General features: G+C 37.9%; 1 protein-coding gene across 3 annotated transcripts; it reads right to left on the bottom strand.

Moving 5' to 3' along the window:
• Positions 1–4,390: 4,390 nt before the first annotated feature.
• LOC140145776 (zygote arrest protein 1-like) lies at positions 4,391–11,521 on the bottom strand. Of its 3 annotated transcripts, XM_072167460.1 has the most exons (4): positions 10,811–11,099; positions 10,059–10,200; positions 8,897–9,006; positions 4,762–5,160 (listed from the first exon to the last, which is right to left on the bottom strand). In XM_072167460.1, the coding sequence occupies exons 1-3, from the start codon at positions 10,907–10,909 to the stop codon at positions 8,906–8,908; spliced, it is 342 nt and encodes a 113-aa protein (XP_072023561.1). In that variant the 5' UTR covers positions 10,910–11,099; the 3' UTR covers positions 4,762–5,160; positions 8,897–8,905. The 3 variants fall into 3 exon arrangements, with proteins under 3 accessions (XP_072023562.1, XP_072023561.1, XP_072023555.1); XM_072167461.1 differs by lacking the exon at positions 8,897–9,006 and having other exon boundaries at positions 4,391–5,160; positions 10,811–11,521; XM_072167454.1 differs by lacking the exon at positions 4,762–5,160 and having other exon boundaries at positions 7,354–9,006; positions 10,811–11,089.
• Between the last annotated feature and the right edge of the window lie 745 nt (positions 11,522–12,266).

Genomic DNA, 12,266 nt, shown 5'->3' on the forward strand with positions numbered 1-12,266 from the left:
GACTCGCAATGCATTATGTTTTCACTCTCATGTAATCTCTTTCTCAGTCAGTTACTGACATATGTAAAACAAACCCATGACAAATGACTGTTAAAAAGACCAACTATGTTTAATCTCTTTCTCAGTCATGTACTGCCATACAAAACAAACTCATAAGAAATACAGAATGTGCATGCGCTTAACCTACAATTTTCGATCTCATTTGAGCTCGATTATCGTATGTATTTTGAATGGTGTATAAACAAAAGTTGAGGCATATCACCTATCGTATGCAAGTCATTTCGGTGAAATTAAATAGGGAAGCATCGCCTGCGGGCGCTGCTTCAAAAAGACTAGTATGCGTATCACGTCCTGTGAACCAGACCACAAATGCTGTACTGCCCAGGTCAGCAATCAATCACGTCGCGCCTTTGCTCTGACGTCAGACGTAAACTAGTCTTTTTTTAATTCGGTCTTCAATTATTATGTATAATGTTTCAGTTGAAAATATCATTCAGGTGATGAGACAAGATAGTGTTCTTCAAAAAGCCATATTATTGGCACAAGAAACTGTATGGCTCTTTGCCAGTAATTTCAAATAAGGTTCTGATAAATGAATAAGTGTGTAACGAGACAGTAATAATTGAAGCTTATGAAAATTCAGATGACGATAATATTGACGATGACTTTTACACGTTTAATTTTGTTGATCAATATTAAAGACCTTAGATACAAGAGTGGATACAAAATATACCATTGTAGACTGTACAGACGAAAGTTAAAGCACAATGGTATATTTTGTATCCACTCTTCTATCTAGGGTCTTTAATATTGATCAATAAAATTGAACATGTATAGGCCGCTAGAGCGAACTAAAGAATTTTAATTTTAATTTTAATTTTAATAGAGCTCTAGATCTTAAAAGATCTAGAGCTCTATATTTTAATATTGTTTTTATTCCAAAAATTAGTGTTGAATTTTTTTCTGGAATTGGGAGTAATAGCATGAATAAACTTACCTGTTACTTATTGTGCTTACTGGGTATTATTTCAACACCCATGTCGATGTAAAAACCAAACTTCTTCCACCTATAAAACTGGCAAAATATGCCATACTGCCCCACACGTAACAAAACTAAAAAGCTATATTATTTATACTCCCTCACTGTGTCAATACGGGTTAAACCCAAAACAAAAAATATCATCCTGCCCAATTAATGCGTAACAAAACTAATCATCTCAAAGTTACATTATTCATACCCCCTCCCTCTGTAGTGAAAAAAAGACCGTTTGTTACTTATTGGGCTCTGGTTGTTTTAAAAGCAAATTAGTTGTGGGAGGTAGGTGCACATGTTTGCTATTGAATAACTTTGTATTGACCCAGTAACCCATTTTGAGTCATTTTGAGTCTTTCTTTGTCAATGTTTTTCCTCTGGAGTCAGAATGTTGTTTTGTTACGTATTGGGCTCTGAGAATTTATTTTGTTACGTATTTGGGCTGTCTTTAAAGCAAACTATGGTGGTATGTGCATAAACACATCACAAAAGGTAATTACCCCCCCACACACACACCCCACACACACCCCACACACACACTTATTAATGACCAGTATACCAAAACGGGTTGTCGAATGCCAAATTTATAAAAAGTATTGGAAGCAGAAATTTTTTCTGCCGATTATGACATCGCATTTAATGCAATGGTCCTAAAATTGATGTCACAGCGTACATTTAAATGACAGTAACCCAAGATTGGAAAGATGCAGTAAAATCCTATTGGCTTGTATTCAGTATCCATATGGAATGTTTCTGGCTCACCTTAGAGTATCCTTTTGTTTCATGAATTTGGAGAAGGTCAATGTCTTTTGGGATGTGTTTTTACCGGTTAGCTATCGTCTGACTTTTAATGACAGAGTCAACACACTGATTACAAAATACTTCAACTGATGTCTTTAATAATTTTTAATCAGACTATGAAGCAGCAATATGGTTCTAATAAATTCCTCAACAAAAGTATTTTCAAGCATCTATATCTCAGCTTAATCGTGACATGTTCATATCGTGTTGCATATCAATGGATAGCTACTTTATTTTCCTTTACAATGACACCACATTTGAAACAATCACCCTTTTCACGGCTGTGTGAACACGTCTTGTGAATGTAATGGGGTCTCAAATAGAATGTGCCGAATTGGCCATTATTCTATGCAGCAAGCTGCAATCCAATATCTTCACAATCTGGGACCTAATGCAATCCTTCAAGATGACAACGCTCACCCACACAGAGCCAGGGTAACCAACGACTACCTATATAATATTATGGAGTAGAGTGAATGGAATGGCTTGCCATGGGCCCAGACCTCAACCCGATTGAACACATGTGGGACCACCTTGGTCGTGCTGTGCATGCCAGAGTAGCCAACCACATTGAATGACCTGCAATGATTACTGGTTGCAGAATGGAATGCCATCTCACAGCAACGTGTGACCAGGCTACCGCTGTTGTGTTGCTTGAGCATAGAATAATGGTCAATTTGGCACATTCTGTTTGTGACCCTACTACATTCACAAGACGTGGATTCAGCCGTGAAAAAGGTAATTGTTTTAAATATGGTGTCATTGTAAAGGGGGATAAAGTAGCTATCCCTTGATATGCAACACGATTTGAACATGTCGCAAAAATGTTAATACTTTAAAAGCACAGTATGTCATACTACAATATGGGCAATGAATCTTGATAAAGTTCACTTTCTAGTGATATCCTGTCATTTATGTACAATCACATAATAATAAATGAAAATGGCAAGTAAATTTGAAATACATACAAAATGTAAGATGTTTGCATGTCAAATTAGTCAAATTTGCCACTGCAGCCCCGTATGCATCCGTCATAATTGAGGTTCCCTTGATTCTTACAAATCATCATACTGTTGCTGTGGTAACCCGAGTATATGAGAAGGACTATGCAGTGTAAACGTTATTGAGTTTCAATATCTTTGGTGATAAGGGGTGTGGGGTGTGGGGGTCAATTTTACACCTTTTGGTACTTGATGTAGGTTGTTCATGTGAACAATCACACATATTTATCAGAAGACTTTATAATACTGTATTTCTGAACTATCTACAAATTTTCATGTCACAATTGATCAAGTGCTATATATATATAAACTCAACCCAGAAAGTATCGAAACGATTATAGATGGTCAGATATATCGGGAACTGAAATATATAGCAAAAACTTATTTAATGTATAAACAGCGCAGCTTTCTCCTTTTGATACCTCTTTCGTTGCTCTACGATATCATTTGGTCGAGTTATGGGCGCTTGAGTGGCTTCAAGTCGGATGTTGAAAGTTGCACTTAGCTCCTATGCAAGCCAAATGCGTTGTACTGTGACCATGCGTGCGACGACGAATCCAGGCAGTGATAGACAGTGATGGTGGGCACACCAAGTATTGAGATGTCAGCAGAAAGAGTTCATGAGATAAGTCAGAGATAAGTAAAGGGTAGCAAGTATTGAAGTTGGAAGTCGAAGGAGTAAAATAAAGTGAAGTTCATGGTTAAGTAAACAGAGCACATCGGTGCCCTTTAAATGAACAAAGAAATAGATGCTGCACATTTATGTGTCTCAGAATGATGATACGTTGTGACTGTCTTGTTTCCTGTCTCTGCAAATAACCGATCTCTTTAAATGATGACTCCATGACGTCATGGTTACTTTGCTCAATTGTTGCTAGCCTTCACTTCATTGTATTACTAGGACGCCATTGCACTGGACAATTTCGGCACCCGGGAATTTTGAATATGGCGTGTTGTGTAGAGAGACGACTGTATGAATTGGTTTTTATGGTGAATATGAGCTTGTTTTAAATACAACCACATGATTCGTGCTTGATAATTAATCAATACGGCATAATGTTGTGACTGCCGGAGACATCCTTTAAATACAAGCAAGATACAGTTCCATCTTGATAAAAGAAACAAATTGATTAAAGAGCAACAATAAATTAACACTGCCACCTTAACTTTCTATCCGGGCTTAGTTTATGCTAAAATGGTCGTGTGCCGGTTTCATGAAATTGTCCACGTTTAGAGGCATAAACGTACGCGTGCTCGCATACCCCTACATGTGCTTAAAAGGCTAGTCTACCGATGCTTTTTCAGCTATGTATTCCATTATTTTTAAAATTGGAATTTATAAATTACGGTGAGAGAAACCACTGGAGACTGACATTGTTGCTGGTCCCTGTATGTTTGGAGAGCTGATCCTAGCATAGTGAATAGCTTTCCTGTACTTGCTGATCTCAGCAACTTGTCGCTCAAAATTTGGTGTTTTCCAGAATAAAAACCATTATAAAATTAACGACACTCGATAACTTTTTTTAATGTTTTAGATAACTTTAGTAAACATAATTTAAGTTACAGGATCCCCCAATCTTTTTTGCAGTAGGCACTTTTGTGGAAATTCAGGAATACCGCCATCTTCTTTTCTCATTCATTTCATGCAGTGAATAACTGTCTAGGTACTTTAACTCATGGGTAGTTGTGTAATGGCTGCGCCCATGTCCCCCACATTGAATTTATCAATTCGAATTTATAAATAAGGTATACATAACTATATTTGGGGATGATTCCGACAACCGTGGACGTCCTCTGATGGTATGTTCCCATTTAGGCGGTAAAAAGTCAGATCAAAGTCAACAAACGTAAATGACTCAACCTTCACATAAACATACCCCAACCCTCTCACACACAATAGCTCGCGCACGCCCAAATAGTTTTTTCAGTTACGTTTCATGTATCCAATGTGTCATAATTTCAAAAGAAATAGAAAAACCAAGAAAGGAATAACGTGAACAGAAAGAGTTCTATTGATTTAGTCCAGGTTACGTACAAAATGATCAAAAAGATCATTCGTTTCCTCATCCCCCATTGTCTTGGAGCTGGTCCTATACAAAGAACTATTCGGACGATGATGATCGGCATAAATGCCCTGATGGAAAAGAATGGTTGAGTATGTCGCCAGTTTTGTCCAATCATAGGAGGTTGTCCCCTAATTGTAGTTCCTCTATTTTCGCTGAAGTTATTGGCGTAGCCTGTTAATGACCATTTTAGAGTCTCTACTTTGTAAGCGGATACGGGAATTCCACATTTGAAACACGACTGACGCTGACCAGCACCAGGCTGTAAGAAAGAAATAATAATATGAAAAATAAAAATTATATAAATATATAAAAAGTATGATGATAATAATACTTTGCGTCTGACGTCGGGGCAAAGGCGCGACGTGATTGGTTGCTAATCTGTGCAGTACTGCATTTTTTGGTCTGGTTGACAGGACGTCATACGCAAACTAGTCTTTTTAATTCGGTCTTCAATTATAGAGGTTGTCATGCATTGTGGCTGAAGGTTGCCATTTGTGGCTGAAGGCTTCCATTGTGGCTGAAGGCTGCCATTGTGGCTGAAGGCTGCCATTGTGGCTGAAGGCTGCCATTGTGGCTGAGTGCAAGTACGTCCTAAGAAAGAACCCGCTGTAGAGTTGACCCCTGGTATTTACTTTCAATGGCACGTTGCACACACTTTGGTGCATTTTACCAAATAAAAAACATTATAAAATTGGTAGTTTCGAGACATACTGTGTGATTGAGTTGATGTTCTTTATTTTGCCGCGTACCTTTTACGCTGATTGCGTGGTAGCAAGTTACTAATATTGGGGTTTTAAGGGGGAGGGAGTATTGTAAATAAATCTTAACATAATCATAACTTAAAGAGGTTCCCGAAGAGGTTAGCCTATGTCTATGATGTTTGTCTGCAAGCAAGAAACCTGATTTCATTACTTCAAGTGAAAGAACCCTGGTAAAGAATGTGAACCCTTGATTTTAAAGTCATTCTTACTGTCGTGGTTCCTCGAAGGCACATCACATTCTTACTCTCCCAATGATGACCACATGGACACTGAAAGTAGCCATATCGACGTACCAAATCGTCTTGATTATCAACAAGTCGATGTAGAGACATGTTTTCAACGATGGAATTCAACAAAACGCCTCAGTATCAAAGTCGGAGTTAATATTGTTCATGTTCACCGAATGCATTTTTCTGCAGATTAATGTTTGTTGTAATGACCCCACAGTAAGAATTTGAGTCGAGTCACTATAAATAAAATCTACAATTATATATATATTTCCGATGCAGTCTAGTCTGCACTATAAATACTAATATCTACTTCAAATGTAGCGGCAATTATGATTGTAGCCAAGTCGTGGTGTTATAGACGTCGTACAAGTAGATCCACGCGCAAATACTGATCAATTCGCGTTAGATTTAGAATAATTCTGCATAAATTCAATGCAAATTGATGAAATGACAGAAAGCGTTATTTCTATTCATTGATGGTGCAATACGTTAAACTCAGTGCAACGTGACTGTACATCTGAAAGGGAATTCCCCTAACAACTAATAATAACATGTATGTTGTACAAATATAAACTCTAAACGACCCTGCAACTGCAGGTAGTTGTTAATTTCATTTGAACTTTGTGCCCGGGACGTCAGGAGCAGATATATGTGACGTGTCATGTCAAAAGGAGACACTTTTGGGCAGGATCGTAAATGGAGAAATAGCCAAGAATGTGCCCGGGGTGATATTTTCACAATTTAGGTTTGTTGCGAATTTGTGATGTTATTAATGTTTAAAATATTGTCTGATTGTTTCAGACCGGAATATAACTGGCATCTTGTATTTTTTGAGATATTTTTCAAGGTAATTCGTACACTCAACATTGTCAATAATATTTGTATAATACCATAACTTACGAACTCAATATCTTCGCTTAGGAATGTCCGATTTCATTGGGGAAAACGGCGTTGTGGAGCAAAATATCTTTATATTTAAGATATGTAAAAACCTCAAAATTCATAATCTGCCAAAAAATGTCTCCTTTTGACATGACACGTCACATTATAGTTATCTGATAATATGATTTCATGCTCATAATTACAAGTAGGCCTATAACTAATAATTAATAATTTACAAGTACACTGCTCAAAAAGGGTATTATTCCACTTGAAAAGTTGCTATGATTTAAAAAACGAAAAGGGTATTGAGTAAATCAATAAAACTCGCTGAATGCAGCATGTTTGATATGTGATAGCTGATATATTCCTCAACCACGTCGATAATTTAGATATGTTTGGTTTATGCGTTAAAATACTCAAAAAAATCACTTTCCGACGATACAGTTCTTTCAGGAACAACCTGTAGATTTGCAAATGTTTAAGTTATTACAACTCAATAAGAAACTGAAAATTGAATATGACCGACTTCAGACTGATTTTGCTTGATCACACCACATATGAGACGATAGATGCACGACAGCGGCTAAAAACAATACCTTTATTCTCATTCTTAAACACTTCAATTCAAATAATATTTTAATCATATTAAAGTATACCAAATTTTAATCAAATTAAATCCTACATTACTTAGGGCTTAGAATCGATCAGTCCCGTTGTTGCTATACACCTCCGATTGGTTCAAATACAATTATCGCGTCGACACGCACGCGCTAAAGTGTGTTATATCGTGTCATATTGCCGTGCGTAGTTCTGCGTAGTCAAAACTTACTTCCTTCTCTGTATGTCACCAGTTTAGTGATCATGCACTCCCGTGATTGCTTCCGTTTATTTAAGGGTGGGGTGTAGGATTTTTTTTTCTTTTTCCAAATGCAGACCTTTTCAAGAAAAATCTTCATTCTGGTCAAAAATAGACCTAAATTTTTCCCCACTGCAATTGATATTTGGATCCTATTTTTTGATAAATTTCACAGAAAGTTCATGATTCGGGGTATATTTATCTAACTTGTTGACATTTTTTGCCAAATTTTGCTATTGTTTACAGACAAAAGAGACTTTTTGCAGATTTCGCACGCCACCACCACCCCCCCCCCCCCTCCGCGGGCCTGGGGGTGTTGTGGCAACGCGAAGCGGGTGAATCTCGCTATAATAATTCCACTGTACACGTGTCTACACCTTAGATTTAAGATAAATAGCGCCATCATTGTTCAACTTTACTTTAAAATGACTACAGTTTTACATGCCATCAACCAAATATACAGGGTGTCTCAATAAGAATAGGCCCTGTGGATTGGGGGACATTACTTAAAATATCAGCAGTAAAATTAAAATGATTCAAAAAACATCTTCTATAAAATGGTGCGCAAGTCATCAAAATCAGTTCACTTGTCACTGAAATAATTGGGAAACTACAAATAGACTCAATTGGGCAATACACATTAACATTAATGTGTTGCATTGTTGTTTAGCCTGCTAATGAGTAGCAAAACAAATCTACCGCCATTGCACGTGTCGCAAAATTTTGACAGAAAATAGAGCAACAAATCTTCAATTCCATGCACGCAAAACTTCTTCACTGCATACATTTCACACACTACATATCTCTAAGTTTTTGCGGTGTTTTACCAAAAGTTTGTAACGAAAATGAATGTTTGTTATGAACGAACGAATGGAAGGACGGGGTACTGCTTCAGCTGGCTTCGCCGTTAAAATGTTGGCAAAAACGCGATATCCTGCGATAGTCCATGCTTAGGTGGTCTATGTCGACTTTTTTGGTTCTCGTTTAAAATTTATGAATCACGAAGCCTTGCTTATGGTATAATATTTTTAGTAACGTCTAGGGAACTAATATGGTTAGTTTTTTGGTTCAACATTTTGCTACAGCAGTAAATATCAATGAGCTTCAATGTGCACTCGGCATCATCATCATCATCATCGTGATTTTGGCGATGATCATCAAATTGAACATAATTTATCATCTTCTGCATTCCCATGACCATCATTATGATAATAATTAGAATCGTGTTCATAATCTTTAATAGCATGCCCTCCTCTTCCTCCTCACCGCCATAGTTCATGTATGTCTACACGGTTTTCCACTGAGGCATCGACCACACAGGTCTGATCTGTGAGCCTTGGTAGGGTCATTGTGACGTGCATCGTCATCTGAATCATCTACAAAAGATAATAATTATTACATAAATCGATGTGATAAAGATGTCCACCGTATCTCGCCACAGGAATCCTACGATACTATCTTAAACGGTCGGTTATATTTTTGAGAAGGCGCTCCTCTACATTTCAGAAAAATACAGCACTTATTTTTGGGGATTAAAAGATATTATTAAGTTCAGCCAAATGAAACATAGCTCAATTCTAATCATTTGGTACTAACTGGAGATAAAAAGAAAAACTTTACTATTTTACTATTAGCTTCTTGAAAAAAAAGAGCCAAAAATCATGCATTTTTGGCATGTTTTCTGACAATCGAGTTGCAAAAATTACAGATTTAGAACAAGTCTAAGCATTCATTGAAATGCCGAATTTCTGCACTATTTTTCACTTTTTTTTTTTTTTTTTTTTTTAAATTCTTTGCAACATTTATAAGAATGAAACATGTCTTTCCCAAACATTAGAAAGCATAAATCCGGGGGAGGGGGCACTTCAATTTGAAATGGATATAGGTGTAGGGCTGCATGGCACTTTCGCAGTAAGGCGCATTTGGTGAGAGCAAAATGTACAAAATATGGGGTCATTGGGCATGTTGGGTGAGAGCACGATTTTTGGCATTCAGTGAGAGAGAAAAGGTAAAACATATGGGGTCATTGGGTGCGAACATTACCTTTTTTTAAATGGAACCTTTGGGTGAGAGCCGAAACAGCGCCACCGAAACCTCGAACATCGAATTTCCAGCTCTAAATGGCTTCAAATTTCTTTCGGTTTTTTTTTCAAAATAAGCATGATAAGTAAAAAAATCAGTGATAAATGAAAGTTACTGTTCAAATTGAAAAATTAGGGTCTTTGGGTGACAGATCAAATGGAAAAATAGTGGACTTCGTGTGACAGAACATGTGTTCGTAAACAATATGGGGTCTTTGGGTGACAGCGACGCTGAAAAGTGGGGTCTGATCTTAACAGCCCTACGCTTCACCTCCAAAGGGGGAGTGCCCCCCCCCCCCCCGGGAGGCATAAATTAAAATTAAAGTGAGTCAGTTCTATATCCTCACCTTCAGATGATTCTTCGAAGCAGCTACATCCTGCATTGGATCCACAGCGTGGACACTTTAGACGTTCAACTCGGTAAGGGAACACCATTACGTCATCATTGCCTGCTTCTGCGCAACGGGAACATTCCTGACCATACAAAGCCTATTTTGACAAATCAAAGTGTCATTATTTTCATATCCCTAATTGCAACAACCCAATTGGTTTGAGTTGCCTGAGTTTCTTGTACAAATTTGTTTGGTTAACTATAATGTATCAAGTTATAATTAGTCAATGCAATTATTGCTAATTTTGGTTAAGTTAATATGTATTCAATTATAATATTTTGCAGTCAACCTTTGACAAGCGCATACTACCGTGATGTTGCAAAGTTGGAGCTATTAAAAATAACAATGTATTTTATGCTTTCTCTCCCCCACCAGCTCCAAGTACAGATAAAATACAAAAAACTGAAAAAGAAAAAAAGGTTGGAGCTAGCAATGCGTGCGGCAAAAGTTCATTCATAAATTTCCACTCGGCAACAGCAGATCGCCTCAGCGGCCAATCAGAGACAAGTGCATTTCAATGCAGTAAATACGAGATTTACGCCTAAAATACGCTCTCGTCAAAGGTTTACTGCAAAATATCATAGCTAAATGTAATTGAGGCAAGAAGTTATTTAAATTTATTTAAGCACGCTCAACAAAGTATATACATTATCATAGTGCTGAAATTACTTTTGTAGCCATTTCGTGGGTGCAAAGCTCACGCTCACCTCAAATGAATCCTTTTTGCAATACACATTGGCACTTTCCCATCGACGTCTACATGAGTCACATTTGAAGAACCCATATCGTCGCACCTCTTCCGACATTTTGAACCAACAATATCCCGCGTAAAATATAAAGAATATATAGGCCTATTAGGTTAAAGGCTTATTTTGTTTACTTTCGGAGACTACTATTATACATCGACGCTCGTTTTGGATAGTTGTGCATTTCATCATACCACACCGCTAGCTTGCGTTCACCAAAAACAAGCCCCAGAAATCAGTCTGACCATAAATAGCGCAATGCGCTTGCGCGGATTTTATAATTGATTGACAGGTGAGCTGCAATTGCCGTACATGATTACAGATTTACCGTCGTAAACTACGTGGTTTTCCCTGGACTAAGTATGTATTTTCGAAACCGCTATGCCCCACCCCTCTTGAAGAGATTTGAGCAAAAAAATAGTGGAATTGAAACCGACGCGCATTTTGTTGGGAGCCCATGTGCTTTCTCCATACGAAACCGTTGGTATACGCGCACCAAGGTGTCCATTGGACCAAGTCGAAAGACATTGACTGGCATGGCACCAATACCTCAGTGTAGGTGTGGCTTGTAGACATGGTAGACGGAAACATCTAGAATCATTTCACGATGTAGAGGTAACAACACCGAGTGCATTTAATTATGAACTTGACATGGCGGTGTGTCGTCGCAATAACTAATGACATTTTGTGCTGGTGATTGCGTGATTCAGGGGTTGATCACGCGGTTGTATACAGGGTGAGTCTGAAAGAATTATCTTTCGAAACTAAACGTTACAATATTCAATTTATTTCATGGCCTCATTATCCAATAAAATACAAAGTTTACCTGTTTTCTCTTTAAATTTTAATTCCAAAATTTCTCCAACAAATGTCTACTAATCCTCTTTTGATTCATGGAATTTCAGCATAGCTGGAGAGCAGGTTAAGATGGTTAATTTTGTCATCTACAGTTAATTTGAGAGAAGCCTTGGACGGGTTTACTCAATGGCGGCAGCAGTATCACAAATCTACGCTATGCTGGTGATACCACCCTAATTATAGACCGGTAGAGGAGAACTGCTGGCCCTTTTGAACCTCAATGCACTGTTACTTCATGCACAGTCTTGGCTACATGTGGCCTTGGGGTGTCAAGAAGAAGATAGATGCATTTGATATGCTGAGAGTCTTGGAAAGACAAGACAGACATCTGGGTCCTGGATCAGATTGGCACGGACTTAAACATCAAAGAGTCCGCCATTGAGAGTAAATTGCGCGTCTTTGACCACATTGTCAGAAAGGATGATGGAGTTGAGGAGCAGATTCTTCAGGCAGCCGTGGAAGGCCATCGAGGAAGGGAACGTCCATCAACATCTTGCACAAACTATGTGAAGAACGTTTCATCACACGGAATGTATGGTCAACACGCCTGGCGTCTGAT

The sequence above is a fragment of the Amphiura filiformis genome, chromosome 2 (genome assembly GCF_039555335.1).
Source record: "Amphiura filiformis chromosome 2, Afil_fr2py, whole genome shotgun sequence".
NCBI classification, from domain to species: domain Eukaryota; kingdom Metazoa; phylum Echinodermata; class Ophiuroidea; order Amphilepidida; family Amphiuridae; genus Amphiura; species Amphiura filiformis.